Consider the following 21574-nt stretch of genomic DNA (forward strand, 5'->3'; position numbering starts at 1 on the left):
TGTTATGGACAGTGTTGCAAAACTCCCGCCAGAGGCAATAGAAACAGAAAATAGCACAAGACCCAAAAAGACAGGTGTATTATATATATAATCCTGATCCTGCACCTGATCCTTGACTGCCGCAAGTTATTCCGCCCGCGACTGTTAAGTGAAGTTAAACAAATGTGAACAGTGGCGTCGCCATCGACGCAGCAGCAGGAGCAGCCCCAGAAACCCAACGCAGTTGCACCCCCGCAAACAAAAAGTTCTGGGCCATGGGCACCAAGGAGTCCAAGCACTCCAATAGCATCAGCTATGAGGATTCGGTGAAGCGCGGTGAGTGAGTCCTCCGGATGGGTATTTTGGATAGTAACACCCCCGGTGGCCAGTGGAAAATGGAGTACTACTAATCAAGCAAACAAAATCCCCACTGCAATCGATTCCATTGTTGTTGCTCATACGATTTCTGACCAGTGCCTCCTCCACTGACCCCCACCCACGTCTCCCCCTCATCTTGTACTTCCTATCCCTTTTTTTTTTTTCTGCACTTGCAATTAACTTGCCATTCCAGTGGGCCTTTATTTGTGTTTGTGGGCTATGTGCATGGGTATTTGCGTCGCCGCCGCCAGTGACGTCACAATAGAAAAGCTCTATCGAATGGGGTGGTTTGTGTTTGTGGGTGCAAGTGGGAGGTGGGCGCTGGGTGGCTGGGAGACAACAAAGCAGTGACGCTCGGAAAAACAGTTAAAAAGCCAGCCAGTGCAGTGCATGCCTAGGGTGACTGGAATGCGCGGATGCGGATGTCGCTGCGGATGCGGTTCATTTCAAGTTCAGCATGTCGTTCCAGTGTTCATTTCAATTCGAACTTTGTATGTAAAAACGTTACAAAAGTAATTTAAAAAAGGCTGTAATGATTTGTAACATTAACATATGTGTGTAAATTTCAATTTTTTAAGCTTGGGTCTGTGGTTCTCTTTTATTTTTGCATGATATTCCTCTGTTGATTTTAGTTCTTATTTATGTGCTTAGACATTGTGAATAATAGTATTTTCCAAAGAAATCACTTTTAAGTGCTTTTCCCAGATAGGAATAGAAACATTTTGTATTTCAATAGCAGCAGATTAGGCAAGCTACAGTTGATCTTCAATAAATTAAACCCTCCTTTTTTAATTTAAAAACCTTTCAATATTTTATCTTACAACATGTTTTTTGCTTGATAAGTTTTAAAATTTTAAAAAAATTTTAGATTAAATAATTTTTAATATTTTTATAAATATTACTTTGTTTAACATTTTTTTTTGTTAATTATTAATTTAAATTCTTTATTAAAATCTAAAAAAGAAACCTTTTTAAAGAAAACTGAGCTCGAAGTCTAAAGGTTCGACTTTTCCCTCGTTTAACTTGCTTCACAACTGTAGAACCCCATATCAATTGTTAATCATGCAAAGAGTTAAGATTATTTTAGCCAAGGGGAACACTATTGCTTTTGACTTACTTCACTTTACGTTACCTTCCCTTTGCGCTGGCATTCATCTCCTACTGGTGTTGTTATGGTTATGGTGACTGATTTGCGGCCAGGCAGCTAGAGTTAAGAAGGCGAATGTTGCTGATAAGACCCTGCCTTGGCCCACCTGACCACCCCCTTTACCCATCCACCTTTGCCCACCTTGAGGCGTGCGACCAGGTGCGTGTGTTTCTTATTAGCCACATCGACAGACCGACCAACCGACCGAACGACCGGTTCCAATAAAACCAAGCCAGTGGAGAAATGAAAGAAACGATGGGGAAAAACAACTGCTGGCATGCAAGTGCGGCAGTCACAAATCGCAGACCCAAGTTGCAGTTGACATTCAATTAAATTCCGCTTCCATGACGTCGTGCATAATTCACCCAGCAATATTGCCCATTTAATTCCGGAATGTATTTTCACGCCCCGTTTGCGCTTATCAGTTGGCTCTCTTCTCAACCTGAGCGCTGAAATTAAAATGGTTTATTTATTGTCAATTCAATGACAACTCTTGTGGTCTTTCATATTCCACATTAATTAGTCAATATAATGAATTGTAAACAACGAGCAATGAATGAGAATTGTTGATTTAATTATGACTTTACAATTCATTGGATTTAAGTCTTTGTTATTAATACACTTTAATAACGATAAATTATTTTAGTATAGGTAATTACTTATAAAATATGTGGGACTTAATGTATATTTTTTAATGATCTTATTATCTTGTCTTAATATTAAATTGTTCTGAATTTTCTTCATTTTTCCTCTTGTTTGGTGACTTATATGCGTTTAGTTATCATTAGATGTATTTTATTGTCCTACAAACATATGGACTTGCACTTGTGATTCGTCCGCAGATGATTCACAATCAATTGTAAACTTTTACAAAAAAACACACAAAAGTCGACTATGGGATACCTTGCTACCCTGTTGTTTTTTTGAGAGAACCACATTATATGATTTAGTCTTAAAAAACATTTATTTACCTTACTTGATGATTTATAGTTTATGAAATTTACATTCAAAAGTGTACGAATCTAACTTATCATATTTTAAAAGTTCCTTCTGAACTCAAGCAACCTACACTTTTACTCTACAAATTAGAGCTATAAAATCAATTAGAGATAATGGTTAATTAGGTAACAGCAAACTGTAATCACAATCCCAAAAGTGATTGAATAGATAATGAATTTGGAAAATTATGTTAATTGCTGTTATAAGCGATTGCAGCAAGTGTATTTCGAATATTTCGTGTTTTGATTTTTGCTGCAAAAATCGGTTGATTATTGACGTCACACGCACGCTGGTGTGAAATCGAGCTCGTAAATCGTATTAAACACGGGGGCTCCCAGCACATCGCCTATCAATTAGAGGCATTTTGGGATAAGCCCCAACAGCAGAAGCGTTACTCATCCACTGATTTGGCATTCCAGTTAGCGATGTGGAACTGCGGCGCCTAAGAGATGCCTTTAAAAAGTCGGCGGGCGTTGGCCGCAACTTCCTTAGCCGAAATGCCTTCCAGCAGGACGTCCTCTGCGAGGGAGTGCCGCCAAAAATCACGGACATGCTATATGCCGCCTGTGGTGGCACCCAGCGCGGCATCTCCTTCAATGATCTGCTCTGCGGTCTGGTCCTGATCACACGTGGAACCCAGGGCGAGAAGACCAAGTAAGTGTTGCCATAAATTCCAAATTGTAATTGAGATTGAACGCTGTTTGCTGTTTGCTATTTGCTAGATTCCTGTGGAACCTCTACTGCAACGATGCCGGCACCTTTATCATCAAGTCGGACTATCTGCGCAACGTCAATTTGGCTCCCTTCGAGAGCGTCTCCCTGTTCGCCCAAAGCGAACGTGTCAATTTCGAGCAGTTCCAGGACTGGATCACCACGCATCGCAATGCCACTGTCCTCTCCAAATGGCTGCTGGCCGACAATTGTGTCAGCCTCACCTCGGAACTGGAGACGCCAACGTTCTACCAGAGTCTGGCAGGAGTGACTCATTTGGAGGAGAAGGTTAGATTTGTTTTTTACGTTACAAATGTGGCCTTAATCAATTTCTTATGAATTTCATTTTTAAAATATAGCAGGTGCATTATAACATCTGTTCCCTAATCCGCCAATTCCACTTACTAAAGACCCCTTTCTTTCCCCTTTCTTGTTCTGTTTTAATAACTAATCAGTGAAGGCAGCAATTGTTATAGAATTTTTAATGCATTTTCTTTACCATTTATTTGGTGCTCCTTTGCAAAAGGTGTATATGCTGTTCTTATGCAATTTGATTGCTCAGTTTGAGCATATAACCTCTGACTAATTAATTAAAGTACTGTTTTTGAGTACAAGCATTTTGGCTGTTTTCATATCTATTGTCAGAAAGTCATTAAATTTAAGAACCCCTATCATTTTCTCAGTATGTGCTAGTTCAAATTAATAGCGTCAGTTTCATTTTTGCAGGATATTGGTGATCTGGAAAAGGAGTTTTGGCGCCTGAAGAGCATTTCCCAAAACGGGCAAATTGATCTGCAGTTTCTGGGCCCGCTGATCAGCCCACCCATACCAAAGAATGCATTGGCGGGACTGTTTAATGCCTTCGATGAGAACCGCGACGGACACATTGACTTCAAGGAGCTGTGTTGCGGCGTGAGTGCCGCCTGCCGTGGACCAGGAGTTGAGAGAACCCGCTGTAAGCACTGATTTCCGCTACTTATAACTACAATATAACTCAACAACTTTCACCTTTATCACCTAATTTCCCTGCAGTTTGCTTCAAGATCTTCGATGTGGATCGCGATGGAGTTCTTAGCCACGAGGAGACGCTGCAAATGATCGATGTACTGCTGCTGGTGGCCAAGGAGAACCGCGAGGCGCAGCAGCATAAGGAGCTGACCAAGCAGCTGGTGATCAGTGACCTGCTGGAGTTTGGCCAGCGCCGAAGTCCCGACGGCACGCCCAGCAAACTAACCCGCGACAATGTCTCGCTGACCGCCGAGGACTTTATGCTGTGGACCGTGCAATGCGACCTGCGACTCATGCAGCCCCTGCTGGACCTGATCTTCGAGCTCTGCCACATCGTCTTTGGCCTCTGGCCGCAGTGCAAGCACATGGAGAACGACATTGTCCGTGGCTGGCTGCGACGCGAGGAACGCAGACCGTACCGCGTTGGTCAGTTCTGGTATTTGATCACGCGCGACTGGTGGCTCGGTTGGATGCAATACACCCAGCACACGGCCCACACCTGCGACTATTGCAAACGCACGGCCAACCAGCGGACCGCTGTGGACGAGGCGCTTGTCTGCGATGAGAGCTTTAATACCCACAGTCTGGAGCAGCACGACAGCTACTCGTTGGGCTCGGGCACTGGCTCTGCCTCTGGATCCGGATCGGGGTCGGCGAGCAGTGGAATCTCTGCCGGACGACACTGCGGACCCGTGCGACCGGGTCCCATCGACAATAGCAATCTGATCACGGCCAATCCGTTTCGCAATGTGCGCACCCTCACCGGCGAGGGCGGCCACCTCAAGCGGGACACGCCCCTGGTGCAAGGTCACGACTTCGAGCTGGTCCCCAAGTCCCTGTGGAAGGCCCTGAATCGGTGGTATGGCGACAATCTGCCACTGCCGCGACAGGTGAGAGACCAGCAGGAAACTCCATTACTAACAGCTAGAAGTTCCGATTCAAACAATTTACAAAAACCTTATGAACAAATTTTGTCTCCACATTTTAAACCCAAAACCCAAAAGCTTAATATTATTATTTATTTTTATGATGCTTTCATATTTGCTGAATCCAGAAACTTAATTATTTTTATTTTTTGAGATGCTATAATATCGGCTGATATAATTGGTAGATAGAAAGCAAATACAAATATAAAATATTATATAAAACGACTAAATTTCAAATTGTATGCTTAAAAACAATGAAGCTTTGTCCGTTTTCTGATGAATCTTTCGAACCTTCCTATGGCAGCTATATAATATTAAAAAAAAAATAATAAATGCAGTCACATTTTTATAAAATTAAAACCATAATTATAAATTAGTAAACCACCACAATATTTTGAATTACATTCATTTAAATCTAAAAACAACGAAGTTAGAATAAATTGTTTATTAATTTTTCCTGTAAAAGCTATATGATATAGTCGTCCGATCCGGCTCATTCCGACTTAAATACTATCTACAATACAAATCAGACTTTTGAAAAGATAGTTTTAAATCAGAGGGTCTAGTTTGCATTAAAACGGACAGACTACGGACAGACTACGTACAAAATACGGACAAAATACGGACAGACAACGGACGGACATCGACACTGATTAAGGTCGAAAACCTTAGTTGAGGGTTATAAAAATATGATTAATATAGGAACACTAGCAAACTTCTTAATATCTACTTACAATGATATAAACTAAAAAAATGTATTAATATTTGAAATAAATTATTTAACCAGGTCATTCAACCACCCAACTCGGATGTGGAACTCGAGCTGTACCCGCTAAACCTGCGCATCCTGCTCCACCAGGCGCAACCCTCGCAGACGGGCGTTGGCGGCGGCACTCAACTCGGCAGCTGGGGCTCCACGGTGAGCGGTGGCTACGGTGTGCTGGCCTCCGGCGGCGGATATGCGGCCATCGCGGCCAGCAGTGTGCTGCAGCCACCGAAGCGGTATCTGGCCTACACGGCTGCCTTCAGTCGACTGGCCACGGTGCGTCAGGTAGGCGAGTTCCTGTGCGAGCAGCTGCGTCTGAAGTCGGAGGACATACGGCTGTGGCACGTGCCGCAGTTGGACAACGGTGCCATATTGCTGGAGGAGGATGCCATGTGCCTGAAAGAGCTGCTAATTCGGGACAACGACCAGCTGCTGCTGGAGATCCGCAACAAAGATTTGACCTGGCCGGAGGAGCTTGGCTCTCTGGCCACCGCTCAGAGTGGCCAGGGTGCGGCGGCGCCTGGTGACCGTCGTCGCCTCACCCGCAGCTCGATTATGTCGGTACATGCACCGGGAGCCACTGGGCTGCACAATCTGGGCAACACCTGCTTCATGAACGCCGCCCTCCAGGTGCTGTTCAATACGCAACCGCTGGCCCAGTATTTCCAGCGCGAGATGCATCGGTTCGAGGTGAATGCGGCCAACAAGCTGGGCACAAGGGGTCAGTTGGCCATGCGCTACGCGGAGCTGCTGAAGGAGGTTTGGACCGCCACGACGCGCTCGGTGGCGCCGCTTAAGCTGCGCTTTTGCGTCAACAAGCATGCGCCGCAATTCGCCGGCGGCGGTCAGCATGATTCCCAGGAACTGCTCGAGTGGCTGCTGGACGCCCTGCACGAGGATCTCAATCGCGTCATGGAGAAGCCGTACAGCGAGCTGAAGGACTCCAACGGTCGCCCCGACAAGATCGTGGCCGCCGAGGCCTGGTCGCAGCATCATGCCCGCAACCAGTCCATCATCATCGACCTGTTCTACGGTCAACTGAAGTCGAAGGTCAGCTGCCTGGGCTGCGGACACGAGTCCGTGCGCTTCGATCCGTTCAGTCTGCTCAGTCTGCCGCTGCCCGTGGAGAACTATGTCTATTTGGAGGTCTTGGGTGAGTCACATCATGTAAATCATATAAAAACTAAGCACGAAAGTCTTTACATTGTCTAATGACTAGTTTATAAAAGGGTTGTTAATTCGACATTCTAAAATGTATATTACTATTAAATGTATTGTTACAAAACAAATGGAATTATATATATAGTATAAATATATAATTCATAAAAATACGAACTCTTTAGAAGATTAAGGCTGTAGTATAGAAGTACAACCGCATTATTTAATGAAATCGCGTTTTCTGTCCTTGCTTGTGTTACTGACCAACAAATAAATAAATAAATACGCGAATTCTTTAGAAGAATAAATGAAAATTCCAAAGAAATCGACCAATTTAAATCGACAAAATCCTTCTGAGATCAAACCTTGATTCCAGTGCAGTTAGACTCCGTAATTAAAAAATTTTTTGTATGGTACCATTTACGTATTTTCACCTTTATTTTCATGCCTGTTTGATTATTGTTGTCAGTAAAAACCGTCAAATTCATTGTACTCCAAAAACGATTATTTGAGATTTGAAAAAATATTTTTATTTTCCCAAGTAACGATTATCTGAGATTTATACACATATATACAAATCTTAAATAACGAATGGTTTAGATGTTCATAAGTCAAAATCTAAAAAACGATTTTTTCACAAACAAATCGAATTACAATTACTAATTTTCTTTTAAAACACAAGAACAAAAACCACATTTTTCGAAAATATAACTGACATGTAGGTCTATTGCCTCATGGTGATTTTTATATTTCCATAACGACTCTAACGACCATAACCTTTTAAAGTCTCATCTTAAATGTTGTTATTTCACCCAACTTTCTCTGCTTAATATTCGTTTGTTTGTAGTTATCCTTTTGGATGGGACAGTGCCCATTAAATATGGGTTTCGCCTGAACTCGGAGTGCAAGTACTCGCATTTGAAGCACAAGCTGTCCACCCTGTGCTCCCTGCAACCAAATCTGATGCTCGTCTGCGAGCTGTGGAACTCGCAAATACGCCAGGTGCTCGCCGACGAGGAAAAGTTGCGCACGCAGAGTGCCAAGGAGCTGTATGTCTACCAGTTGCCCGAGCAAAGTGTGCGCACGCGGTCCAACTCGGTCCTCAGCATGCACATTGAGCAGGGACTCAAGGACATTCAGCGCAGTTCGGGTAAGTCACTGAGGAAGTTCTTAAAACATATAGGTATTTATCATTACCCTACTCACTTTCAGCTCTTATCACCACGGCACAGGACTCGCTGTCCTCGCTGAGCACGCTGCAAACTTCAAGCCACCGCGCCTCGTCACGAGTCCTTTGCAACGGTCATGTGGCAGGACTGGATGTCGAAACGGAACTGGAGGCCACAGATGCCTCCCGCAATAATTACACTTCCATCAATAGCAATTTCAGCGGAAACGGAAGCGGGAACGGAAACGGGAACGGAAATGGGGACAATCAAGTGCACGAACTGCTGCCAGATGAGGCCGGAAAGGTAAGCCGGTGCTTTGGAAAGAGAGAGTGCATGCCCCACAGCCTATTTTGCTTCAAGGTATGGCTTCTAAACTATATTAACATACACGTATTTAATATCATAGATTTACGCCCCACTTATTTTGGGGCCAATTGAATTTTAAAATTCAGAGCTTCAGAACATCAGAACTTCCCTTGCCTAGGATATCGATATCGTCGGGTTGTCTTCAATTGCGAATGCGAAATGCGTATGCGAGATCAGAATCCGCTAAAGATTCCGCCTCCGTCTGCTTCTCGAGCGTCAGTTTACAAGCGTTTTAATCTAAATATATTAAATACCACTATGTTAAATGAACAGTTGCCGTTTGCCGCGTGGTTTGTGGGCTTCCCTCTACTATATACTATTCAAAACTACTCAAAACTACTAGCATACTTTGTATATTCTCCCTACTTTCGTATTCGCACACTGTTATCAAATTGATATCAATTATTTGTAATCTATATATATATCTCTTTCTACTAATCATTTAATTTGTTGCTGGCCTTATTCTATACAACTAATTCCAATTTTTTGCTTAAAACGAAAGATACATTTCGAATCACCTCTCTGCTATTCTTGAATATCTTTGTTGTTGCTGGTTATCAAGTTGGAAGTTTGTGAATTATAATTTTTATCTTGTAGTTTCTAGTCATTCTCATAGCTTTGCAATTACATTAAGAACTATTCATGTTGTCCATACTTTTGATTTGTTTATTAGAGCGTTTAGAGAGTATTCAAATGTCTAATGGATTTTTATAGACTAACTTGTAAACTATAACTATTTAGGTCAAATGTTGACTTTTAAATTTTTGTTTTTTAAAAGTTTACCGAAAATAAACATAGATTTTAAATCTTTTGTGTAGTCTCACATTAGAGCCCTTAAATGGCCCACACTTTTTCTGTAAAATTAAAAACTAACAAAGTTGAAAAACCTTACATATTTCGCAAACCTGTATAAAAACTAAATCATTATAATTTGATAACTACAAAATAACTAGAATAATTCGAAACCTAATTTAAACACCTGCCATAAACAATTTGTACATGTACAAGTAGATTTTGAATTTTAGTGTATACCCTTAATAGACATTTTGTACATTTACGAGTAGTTGGTTCCTTGGTTAATTGAGTTCCCAAAGCTTTAACACACGACCATGCCCACCATTCCCCCTGATAAACAAAAAAACCAACTCCCCGCCCAGCACAACCAAGTCTAATATCAACTCTCGGTGCAGGAGTCGCTCATCCTGAGCTCCAGCCCGGAGAACACATTCATGCACGGTGCGGCCGCCCAACAGAAGCGGGTGTCCTCCGCCAAGTTGCTGCACACGGAGAGCAACACCAGCTCCATGTCCTACACGAATCACTCCGGCGAGAACTCCATGGAGACCTCGCTGACGGAGCCCATTCCGTTGGCCGATGGCCGCCTGGCGCCGGTGAGTAGCCGCCATGGCAGTGGCAGCGGCAGCGGTAGCGATGACAGCTCCTTACGGACATCGCCAAACGAATCGAGTGGCCTGAGCACTGGCCACACACTGGGCGCCAGCCTGGATGTGGACGAACAGGCAGTGGAGGAGGGCAACGAGGAGGAGCATGATCAGCAGGATCAGATTACCACTTCGCAGCCGGAGACCAGCAGTGGTGTGTACTCGCGCCGCTCCTCTCAGCCGCCGCACAAGGCGGCCAAATATCTGGTGGCCGTGCACCGGAAGATCACGCGACACGACAGCTACTTCCTCTCCTACCACAAGACGCGGCCCAGCCTGTTCGGGGTGCCGCTGCTCATCCCCAACAGCGAGGGCGGCACCCACAAGGATCTCTACTGCGCCGTGTGGCTCCAGGTGAGCAGGCTGCTCAGTCCACTGCCCGCCACCACGGAACAGGCCAATCATGCCGCCGATTGGTAAGTTGGATATACTACTTACCCATCTGAGACACTTTAACTGACTGCATAATATTCCTTTTACCTCAGTGACGACAGCCTGGGCTACGACTTTCCCTTCACGTTGCGTGCCGTCAAGGCGGACGGACTCACCTGCGCCATCTGCCCCTGGTCCAGTTTCTGTCGGGGATGCGAGATCCGCTGCAACAACGACTACGTACTCCAGGGAGCCCTGCCGCCCATCAATGCCGTGGCCAGTGAGTAATGATTTCTCAAGTTGATGAATAGATGCCACAAAACAAACCAAACAAGCACGTTTTAGTATACTTTATTAAGGAATTTCTAGGACCTAAAACAAGCCCAACTACATTGTGCAATATTGTTAGGACTTAAAAGCGTAACTGCAATTTCGACTTCGGGTTCTAAAAACAACTGTTTGCAACTGGTTAAAATTTTTTTGAGGTTTATCTGTCTTAGCTTACGTTTCGATGTAAAAAGCGATTTAAGATATTGATTAAAATTTCACTTTACTTAAGGGCCTACCAAAGTGGCACTATTAGAACATTTTTTTTATCCTTTTACTTTTCCAATAGTTTATATTATTAAAAACATCCTCCGGCAAGGTCGATTTTCTCGAAAAGACATATTACAAAATTGCTGACATCATAACTCCACAAAAAATTGCCCTACCGATTTGATTAGATATTCTTGGTTGGGTGAAAATTGTTAATTTGGCAAAAAAACGTAAAATATAGTTGACAACAAGATATTTTTTCTTTATAACTTCAAAACATTCTTTCCAGTACTTTCCTAAAAATAAAAACCCAAAATCGTTTATTTTTATTTTTTAATTCACATTTTTAGCTTTATTATAAAAAAGAATTTTTTTGTTAATTATGCTTTTCTTTGACCACACCTTAAACAATGTTTAAGATATAAACGTTAAATTTGAATTATCTTAAGATAAATATCTTCAATGAATCAATTATTACTTTTCTATAATAACCAAAAGCGATCAGAGCCAGAAAATCAAAATCTGTACATGCAGAATTTTAAGGCTAACTACAGTTCTTAATGAATTTAGAAGAATTAAACACTTATTAACACTTCAAGTTACCATTTCCCCGGCAGGCAATACATCGACGCCAAAAATGAATGCTAAATTCCCATCGCTACCAAATCTGGAGGCCAAGCGGACGCCCGAGTACACCGCCTCGTTGTCCTACACACCGACAACGAAATATTTTGAAGACTTTACCATTGCCATCGACTGGGATCCGACCGCCTTGCATTTGCGCTACCAAAGCACCTTGGAGCGTGTAAGTGGAACTTGCTCCATCATATCTTTGAAGTCACTGTCATTTTGATTGAATTTAGCTTTGGGTGGATCATGAGACCATTGCCATAAGTCGGCGGGAGCAAGTGGAGCCCGTGGACCTGAATCATTGCCTGCGCGCCTTCACCTCCGAGGAGAAACTGGAGCAGTGGTATCACTGCAGTCACTGCAAGGGCAAGAAACCAGCCACCAAGAAGCTGCAGATCTGGAAACTGCCTCCGATATTGGTGAGCTGATCATTCCCCCCTCCCCCCCTTTTTATGCTGAGAGAATGCCACTAACTTATGGCTTTCCCTTTAGATTGTGCACTTGAAGCGTTTCAACTGCGTGAACGGCAAGTGGGTGAAGTCACAGAAAGTGGTTCACTTCCCCTTCGATGACTTCGATCCCACGCCGTACCTGGCCTCAGTGCCCCAGGAGACGATACTGCGGCACAAGGAGTTGCTGGAACTGCAAAAGGACGCCGAGTTGTCGATGGCAAGCAATGAAGTTGTTAGCGAGATGGACGAGATCGATGTGCCCGCCAGCCAGGACAAGGAGCAGGAGCAGACAACTCAGGCGGAGACAACTCCAGCAGCCACCGCCGCCGCTTCTACAGCACCCACCGCCAGCATCCTGCGCCAGAACAAGAACATCAAGGCTGCACGGCGTCAGCGGCTCATCTCGACGAGTCTCACCAAAACGCCCATTGTGGACGGCGAGTTCGAGGACTATCATCAGCACCGACTCAAGCCGGAGGTGGATAAGTTCGATCCCAGATACCGACTCTACGCTGTTGTGGTGGGTTTATCCTTTCGCACTTATTTAACTTGCTTTAACTTCTTTGCCCCTTTTTGCAGTCACATTCGGGCATGCTGAACGGAGGCCATTACATTTCCTATGCATCGAATGCAACTGGTTCCTGGTACTGCTACAACGACAGCTCCTGCCGTGAAATATCACAGAAGCCGGTCATCGATCCGAGTGCCGCCTATCTGCTGTTCTACGAGCGCAAGGGTCTCGACTACGAGCCCTATCTGCCGAACATCGAGGGACGGGCCCTGCCCAGCGCCTCCAGTGTGCCGCTCGAGGTGGACGAGACCGAGGGCGAGCTGAAGAAGCTGTGCTCAATTTCCTAACTGATGATGTCCACATCCTGGCACCTGGTGGACATCGTGGCTATGAAGATTATATTAACCATTCTTATCCATTCTGTTGTTTCACACCGCGTATGTTTTGTTATTTACTATTCTAAGCTTCTGATTCTGATTTTCTGCAGTAGTTGTGTTTAGCCCCTAGTTAGTTATAAGCCTACGCTCTATTTTCTTTGCCGAAAACTGTTTTTGCATGTAATATACAATATTCACGTTTAGCTTGTAAATAATACGTTACATTGGTTTGTCACGTCGAACAAATCTATTCTCAATTTTTTCCCGTTGCTTTGTTTTGTTTTGTTGTATATAATTTTTAAATTTTGTACTTGTATTAGGCCAGCAGTGCCAGCTTGTAATTATTTAGGCCAGACCATGTCGGGAAATTCCATTTAATTTGTAATTATTGCTGTAAATAACAAGCGGAAGTGAAGCCGCCCGAAAGGCGACAAGTTTTAGGCAGTTTTGATATTAATCGATGATCAGCAATATTAAGATGTTACGAATTTCATCCCAAGAACTCGCGGACTATTGTTGGTCTACTCATCCCGTATTTACATGTATTGATTGGCTTTGTGTGACGTGCCGAACGGACTCGGTTCGAAATTGTAGTATTGCGCTTATCAGATATGACTTAAATATGTCTAATGAATGTGTATTTGATATTTACAAATATATATATACACCCACAGATATATATACATATACATACAGAACTTAACTAATTTATATTAATATACATGAAACATGATGATATATTCGAAACGAAAAGCTATGAATAAAACAACTTTTGTCGCTTGATCCACACTGCATTTTTACTAAAATTTTACTTTTTTGACCGTGGAAAATAGGTCAACCCCTTTACCTTGGGCTTTAGTAATAAAAAAACATGTGAAAAAAAGTATAAATCTTTAAATTCTACGGATTGAAACCGAATCCTAATATCGGTTTCGGTAACAGCTACGGTTACAAGCAGTACAGCTATAATATATCGTATTTGTATTTCGCGGCAACGGTACCGTAACGATCAAATAAAAATAATATTTCCAACATTATAACTATCTATCTATGCAAAATATTAATGCTGAGATTGAAGATGATTTTTGCACGTAGAATGTGCGAGGTTTCTAAAAAAAAGCTTTGAAGTTTTGTACTTGTAATTATTTACTTATGAACGCTTTGCAACTTAAAATAAAAATATTAATATTATTTACTAATTAACACCATTTTCACACTAAGTACATCAACTTACATTTTTTGTAAGTAAAATGTAAATGTTAAATTTTCACTAGGTGTTTTTTTTTGGGTCGCAGCATTTTTGTATAAATGAAAATCATTTTTTTCGTTTCAATGATATATACTGTGACAAAATATTCTAAAAGAAAATAATTTGCATCTGACATATTAAATGGTAATAATTTTTCCGAAACGGTTATTCCGGTTGCTATATATTTCGGTTTCGGTTCCGGTTAGGCAAACAATGTTATACCGGTTTCGGTTTCGATTACGGTTTTGAATCGGCTTTACAGGTTAAGGATTACGGTTAGGAAACAGGTTGGATACCATACCCAGTTTGTTATAAATCATTCCTTGATCATTTTCCGACGTTGCACTCCCACCCCAAATAAATAAAACTCTTTTATTGCAATGGAATTCAATACATTTATATTTTGTATCTAGATTATGTAATCACGTAGTAAAGAAGTAAATAAGAACTATGTATTATACTTGTCGTATGTTTATTGGCCGCGAGTCGTGTTCCGCTGAGATCCGCCCCAGGAGCAGAATCCGAAGCCTGGAACAAAGCTCGCCATCCGCCAAATGTCAAACCGTTTGAATTAGTTATTTGTGTGAACGCGACATGGGTCCATTTTTTTTTTGTTTTTTGTTTGTTATCGGGGGGGTGTTTCATTGCAAATGATTATCATAAATATATAGGTAGTGGGTGTGCGGGTGTTTTCGTGTGAGGACATTTAAATTCTTAGCTTGAGTAAAGTATATTTGCATGGAATACGAATGCTCTTAACATAGATATTGAGGAGATGCCTAGACGCCGGAATTATTCGATAGCTGGCCGGGCACCGAAAACTGTGGCCGAAAGTTGGCAAAGTTTCCAGCCGGTCCGCTCGTGAATGCTGGCAATGTTGTGCCCTGGAATCCAGCCGGGAATTGTGCCATTAATTGAGCTAAAACAAAAAAGAACAAAGTTTATTATAACGATTGTTTTTAAACTTACTACATTTAGCAATTCTATTGCGTTCTATATTTATCAAATAGTTTTCTTACAAAAAAAATTAAAATAAATTCGATTTTAGAAAATATGAATCTGGCATTGTAAATACTTAACAAGATCTATTTCAAATATAAATTGAAATTAAAATCTATACCCTAATACAAGACATTCACTTTGTCCTAATTGAATTGCAAGACTTGTTATTAAAAAAAAATCAAAATTAGTTTTCTAAATTATTTTCAACATATTTTTTCACAACTTGGTGAGAGTACAAATCCAATATCGTTATATTTTTAAGAATTTTTTTATAAGTTAACAACCAAAAATTCTATTTGAGAAAATGTGAATCTTGATGCATTTTTTAACAAGTTACATTAGAAATTCGATAGCAAATAAAAATTAAAATTACAAACTAAACTTTAACTTTTTTATAAGTGAATTGCAACACTATTTTTACTTTACTTAATTATTTGTTAGTAATTTCCGATTGTAAAGAAAACATTTAAACGAGACTCACCAGCATTCGAGGCGTTTCCGGCGGTGGCCGCCAGGCGGGAGAGAATCGATCGCTCGGACATCTGGAGCCGCTGGGCCACCGGCGGGATGCGGGCCAGGGTGGCTGGCAGCCGGGACACATCGCTCTTCATGTCCGAGAGCAGCTCCTCCAGCTGGTTGAGCACCTTGTGGAGCACCGCGTTGGCGGGCTTGTTGCCCGCCAGCGATTCCTTGCTGAGATGCTGATGCGACTCGGCCAGGCACTCGACCTCGGCGAACCGGGCGTTCAGCGACATGGCCGGATGGCTGGGGTCCTGGGCGAGATTCAGATAGGCCGCCCGACGCAGCTGCTCCTCGATAACGAGCGCCTGTTCCAGCAGCTTGAAGCGGCGGGCCAGGAACTTGTTCTTGATCTCCAGGAAGTTGCCCTTGCCGACGTCCATCTTGAAGGGCTCGTTGATGATCGCAAAGCGAATGTCATTCTGGATGTCCTGCCAGCGTCCATAGCCGTGGGTCACGATCCCGGCCAGCAGCCAATAGTCGTGGCGACGGTGCCAGATCTCGTACTCCCTGCCGGGCACAGCGGCCTTCTCCTCGTTCAGCCACAAGGTGTGCAGTTCGGTGAAGCCGCCATCGGCAATGTTGAACATGAACTTGCGCTTCAGCACCTCCAGACTGTCCTCCACTCCTCCCTTGCCAGCGGCGGCTCCAGTGGCAGCGGCAGCGGCAGCAGCAGCAGCGGCGGCAGCAGCGGCCGCCTTGTGATCCTTGGGCGAACTGGCACTGGGCTTCTCCAGCTCACCGTCCTCCTTGACGATCATCACATCGTCGTCGTCGTCATCGATCACTGTTGTCGCCGGCATGGGCTTCTTGTCCTCGATCTTCTCCCTTTCCTTCTCCTCCGCCTTGGGCTCTTCCTTGAGGTCCGGATCCTTGGCCTCCTCCTTGGGCTCTGTCTTGGCCAGCTCGGATTTGATCTCCGCCGCCGCCGCCGCCGCCGCCTCGCTGGGCTTTGTGTCGCCGGCCGTTGATTCCTCCGCCGCGTTCTCCTGCTTCACATCACCCGGCTTCTTGTCCTCTTCAGCCTCTTGCTCCTGCTTCACCTCGCTCTTCTCAGCCGTGGTCTTCTCCTTCTCCTTGTCCTTCTCGGAGTCTTTGTCCTTGTCCTCGCCCTTCTCGGATGCTGGCGCCGGACTGGGTGCCGCACTGGTGGCTGGAGTGACGCTATTGCTGGTGGTGGCGCTCTTGTCCACATTGCCACCGGCAGGCGGAGCCTCTAGAGCGGCCACATCCTGCTTGAGGGCTGATCGCACGGGTTCGCAAGGCTTGAGGATTAGCTCCGGCATGCTGTAGTAGCCGTTGATGTGCTCGAACTCCTGCACCTTCTTGCGGATGAGCGACATCACACCGATTCGGGTTAGCACGTGCTGGCGGGACAGACCCTCGCGCGGCACACCATCGGCAAAGGTCTCCGCATTGTCGGCACCCGGTTCACAGAGATGCCGCATGAAGAGCGAGACGTAGGCCTTGAAGTTGCGCTCGGATTTGCCGCGCAAATCGCGCACCAACCACTGCGAATTGAAGGCATCCTGCGGCGGCATTCCGTACCGCATGATGGCATTGAGGAAGCTCTTGCGCTGGCGGGCATTGAAACCGAGCACCTCGATGTTGCCGCCAACGCGGGCCAAGAGTGGCGGCAAGGGACGATCGTCGCGTCGCTCCAAACGCCGCTTGGCCTTCCGCTCGCCGCCGTTCTGCTCATCGAAGTCATCGTCGCCGCCGTCCTCATCGGAGCCAGCCGAATACTCCGAGTTGTACTCGCTGCCATTGTCCTGCCAGTTGGAATCATCCCGTGTGGTGTCCGCAGCCACAACGCCGCCATCCGTATAGTTGACCTGCTTGCGCACGCGCTTGCCTTTGCCCAGGCTGCGACCCACATCCTCCTGGTGCTGCTCGTAGTGGTGGCGCAACAGCTTCACCCAGTAGGCTGGGTCAGAGTTCTCTGCATCCTGCTTAATGATCTCCGTCTCCTCCTCTTCCTCCTCCTCCTTGGTGGCATACGAGGCGACCTTGAACGAGGACAGATACTCGTTGGCCCACGACTCCTTCTCCTCGATGCCGCGATTGGTGCGATCCAGCAGCTCGGCCACAGCCTTGTCGTCATAGTGGATGGCCTCCTCTTTGTCGTCCTCCTTGAACAAATCCTCTGTGCCGAAGCGCAGGATGTCGTCCAGTTCCTGTTTGGTGAAATTGGCACCCTTGCCGCCCATTCCCGGACGCACCACCAGATGGGTGAGCATCATCTTGCGCTTGGCCACCTGCGTCACACGCTCCTCGACCGAATTGCGGGTGACAAAGCGATAGATCATCACCTTGTTGGCCTGCCCGATGCGATGGGCTCGCGAGAAGGCCTGTATATCGTTGTGCGGATTCCAGTCGGAGTCGTAAATAATGACAGTGTCGGCCGTGGCCAAATTGATGCCCAATCCACCGGCGCGAGTGCTCAGCAAAAAGACAAACTGCTGCGCTCCGGGAGCATTGAATCGGTCGATGGCCTCCTGACGCAATGTGCCCGTGATGCCGCCATCAATGCGCTCGTACTTGTACTGCTCGCCCTCGAGGAAATCCTCGAGAATGTCCAGCATTTTGGTCATCTGCGAGAAGATCAGCACACGATGGTTCTGCGACTTCAGTTGCTTCAGCATTTTGGAGAGCAGCACCAGCTTGCCAGCGGCCTTGGTCAGCGAATTGATCTCGTAGAGGCCGCCGGCGGCGGTGGTTGCCTCCTCGGCGGCCGACGGGAAGAGATACGGATGGTTGCAGCACTTCTTCAGGTCCATCATGATGTTGATCAGCGAACAGGAGCCGCCGCCACTTTTCGAATTCAAAGCCTCATAGTTCTTGGTCAAGATGAATTTGTAGAATTTCTTTTGCATGGCCGACAGCTCGACGCGCACAATGAACTCCGACTTGGACGGCATGTTCTTCAGCACGTCCGTCTTGAGACGACGCAGCATATGCGGTCCGAGCATCTCGTGCAGACGCTTCACCTGCTCCTCCTTCGAAACGTCCGCGAATTCGCCCTGGAAGGCCTGCAGATCGTTGAACTTGTCGCGGCTCAAGAAGTTGAGCAGATGGAACAGCTCCTCCAAATTGTTCTGCAGCGGTGTGCCCGTGAGCAGCAGCTTGTAGGCAATGGCATAGCTGTTCAGGATGCGGAAGAACTTGCTCTGGTTGCTCTTCAGCCGATGCGCTTCGTCCACCACCAGCACTGCCCAATCGATGCTGCCTAGACAGGCGGCATCCATGGAGATCAGCTCGTAGCTGGTCAGCAGCACATTGAACTTGTATTGGGTGGTCCGCAGTCGCGATACTTTGCTGCCACGAATGGCACCCTCTTCGAAGCTCAGCTCGTTCTCGCGGATAACCGCTCGCGAATCCTTGTCGCCGATGTACGTGATGCAGTAGAAGTCGGGGGCCCAGAGCTCAAACTCGCGCTCCCAGTTGACCAGCGTGGAGAGGGGCACGGCGACAAGGAAGGGTCCGCGGCAGTGGCCCTCCTTGTAGAGCGAGTAGAGAAACGTGACCGTCTGAATGGTCTTGCCCAGACCCATCTCATCGGCCAGGATGGTGTCGATGCCCTGGCCCCAGCTGTAGCGCAGCCAGTTGATGCCCTCGATCTGGTAGGGATGCAGCTGCATGCCAGTGCCCTCGAGGAAGGCCGGCTGATCCTCGTATTTCTTCTTCAAGTCCGTGGTTGGCTTCTCCGGCGGCGGTGTATAGTGCTTCACCGGACGATCCTCGTCATCCTCGACCTTGAGCTTCGATTTGCGACCCTTCTTGCTCTTCTTGCTGCGCGATTGTGTGGTCTCCGAGGTGCAGACGGCCCGCAGATCCTGGTAGTAGTCAATGGCCTGCCGCAAGCCCTGGATATCGTCGCCCTCCTCCTCCCAGGTGGACTTGTCGTAGGGCAGCTCGCGCCACTTCACCAGATACATGGTGCTGCCATCGCGTGCCGTCCGATGGTTGATCACACGCTGCACAATAAGCCACTCGGGCTTGACGCCATTCTTGTAGAACTTCTCCTCCAGCAGCTCGGTGTCGTCGTCGGCCTTCATGCCCACCTTGTCCTTGTGGCGCTGAATGCGCTTGAAACGCGTGTCCGCCTCATCCAGCGACTCCTCGAACTTGGGCGGCTCCTCCATGTCGTACTTGCGCTGAAACGAACGGATCATCAGCGGATGATGGACGTCCAGCTGCACCTCCGGCACCCATTCGCAGTGCCAGTAGGACATGTTGTGCCACTTGATGAAGTACTCGCGCACCCGTGCCGTGCCACTCTTCGACGATCCCTTGGAGGTGGAGGGTCCGTCATCGCTGCCGGCCACGGCCCAACGCCAGGTGATGATCTTCTCGGCCTTGCCGGTCAGCGGCGGGCAACTGCAGCGCGGACAGCGCCAGTCGCCGTCGGGTATGGTGTCCAGCGGCGGATTCAAGCAGAAGGTGTGGTACGCAGAGGGACACGAGTCGCAGCAGAGCAGCTCGCCGCCATCCTTGCACACGCGGCAGAATTCCTGATGCTCGTCGTCGTCCTCCTCCTCGGCAGCACCGCCATCCGCCTCGCAGTGCGGACACGACCACTTGCCCTCCGGCGGCTCGTCCAGCTCCGGCTCCAGGCACACCAGGTGATAGGCCCGCGGACAGGTGTCGCACAGGATGATTTCACCGCCCTGCTGGCACACCTCACAGTAGTCCTGGTGCTCGTGTTCGCCATCCTCGCCCTCCGGGAAGTTCTTGGTCTTCTTGAGTTTGTTCTTCTTCTTGAACTTGTTGCCAATCTTGGTCTTGGCCTTCTTGCGCACCACCGGAGCACCGGTGGCAGCGGCGTCGTCCTGGGCAGCGGCAGCGGATGATGCCGCGTTGTCCGCCTTGGCGGAGGCAGGCGTCTCCTTCTCATCGGCACTCTCGTCCGATTTCTGGAGCATGCGTTCAAACTCCAGATCCGAGTCACGTTCGGAGCCACCGCTGGCCTCTGGCTCCTCGTCCGAGCTGTCCCGTTTGCGCTTGCCCAGCAGCTTGATCTTCAGCGTGGGCACCTTGGCGGAGGGGCGGCGTCCCTTCTTGCCACGCCCACTGCGCTTGCGTCGCGGCTTCTTCTCCTCCTCCTCCTCCTCTTCCTCCTCCTCGACGGCCTCCTCGTAGATGTCGTCCGGTTTCTCGTTGCGCGATGAGCGCGAAGATCGCGGTTCCTCTGGCTCATCGCCGGTCACACTGCGCGCCTGTCCGGCGGATGTTCCCGAACCGGCGGCACCACCGCCCTCCTGCTGGATGTGCGGATTGCTCTCGCAGAACTCACGCCACTTGGCCGCCACCAGCATCATCAGCTTGGGCGCCGCGATCTTGGGGTTCTCCTTCTGCAGAATGGGTCGAACATGCTGCATGAACGCCTTGTAGGTGGTCAGGCTCTGCAGCTCCTCCTCGCTGTACTCGATCTCCACGTCGCACACGCTGAAAGCCGAGCATACGTCCTCCACGGAGGGCATACCTGGAAGCAAATGCAACGATAGTATATGAACATCTACTTCAATAATCGCCTTTATTAATCTCAACAGTTTAGAATATAAAAAAGGTTTTTATTTACCTAGATTAAGATTTTATTTGTAATTATTCTTCTATTTTTAAGTGTGTTTTTATTTTTACGAAAAGTTAAAAGCTTAAAATACATCTAGCTCAAGTCCAAAAATCACTTGGATCGGAATACTAAAATCTATATCTACCGCGATAAGTTAAGTTTCGTATTCTTACTTTATATAAATTAAAAAAAAAATTTTTTTTTAATTTTGAAAGTCTAGGCTTTTAAAAACTAGATGCTAAGAGGATTTTAAAAAATTCGTGTTATTTTGGGGGGCAGATCCAGTTCTGTGCCGTGGAGTCCG

At 46.5% G+C, this 21574-nt stretch overlaps 2 protein-coding genes across 3 annotated transcripts in view; one reads left to right on the forward strand and one right to left on the reverse strand.

Moving 5' to 3' along the window:
• Nucleotides 1-26: 26 nt before the first annotated feature.
• On the forward strand, nt 27-13711 carry LOC108142377 (ubiquitin carboxyl-terminal hydrolase 32). 2 transcript variants are annotated; one of them, XM_017266209.2, is made up of 14 exons: nt 27-315; nt 2923-3157; nt 3226-3502; nt 3941-4169; nt 4247-5112; nt 5936-7067; nt 7920-8222; nt 8285-8601; nt 9798-10465; nt 10535-10701; nt 11576-11763; nt 11822-12007; nt 12081-12560; nt 12620-13711. In XM_017266209.2, exons 1-14 carry the CDS (start codon nt 255-257, stop codon nt 12896-12898), a joined length of 5388 nt encoding a protein of 1795 aa, XP_017121698.1. In that variant the 5' UTR covers nt 27-254; the 3' UTR covers nt 12899-13711. The 2 variants fall into 2 exon arrangements, with proteins under 2 accessions (XP_017121698.1, XP_017121699.1); XM_017266210.2 differs by having other exon boundaries at nt 8285-8544.
• Nucleotides 13712-14552: 841 nt separating this feature from the next.
• LOC108142339 (chromodomain-helicase-DNA-binding protein Mi-2 homolog) overlaps nt 14553-21574 on the reverse strand; it is a 30292-nt gene continuing 23270 nt past the window's right edge. Inside the window, exons 4-5 of the mRNA XM_017266094.2 lie at nt 15661-21183; nt 14553-15096 (exon numbers count right to left, since the gene is read on the reverse strand). Of these exons, the coding sequence (XP_017121583.1) occupies nt 14957-15096; nt 15661-21183 (5663 nt within the window). The 3' untranslated portion in view covers nt 14553-14956. The remainder of the gene's footprint in view (nt 15097-15660; nt 21184-21574) is intronic.

The sequence above is a fragment of the Drosophila elegans genome, unplaced genomic scaffold (assembly GCF_018152505.1).
Source record: "Drosophila elegans isolate 14027-0461.03 unplaced genomic scaffold, ASM1815250v1 contig_208, whole genome shotgun sequence".
In the NCBI taxonomy this organism is placed as follows: domain Eukaryota; kingdom Metazoa; phylum Arthropoda; class Insecta; order Diptera; family Drosophilidae; genus Drosophila; species Drosophila elegans.

Coding starts and splice junctions, on each gene's coding strand:
- LOC108142377 (XM_017266209.2), top strand. CDS start 255: ATGGGCACCAAGGAGTCCAAGCACTCCAATAGCATCAGCTATGAGGAT. Junction 4,170..4,246: donor AGGAGTTGAGAGAACCCGCT/GTAAGCACTGAT, acceptor ATTTCCCTGCAG/TTTGCTTCAAGATCTTCGAT. Junction 5,113..5,935: donor ATCTGCCACTGCCGCGACAG/GTGAGAGACCAG, acceptor TTATTTAACCAG/GTCATTCAACCACCCAACTC.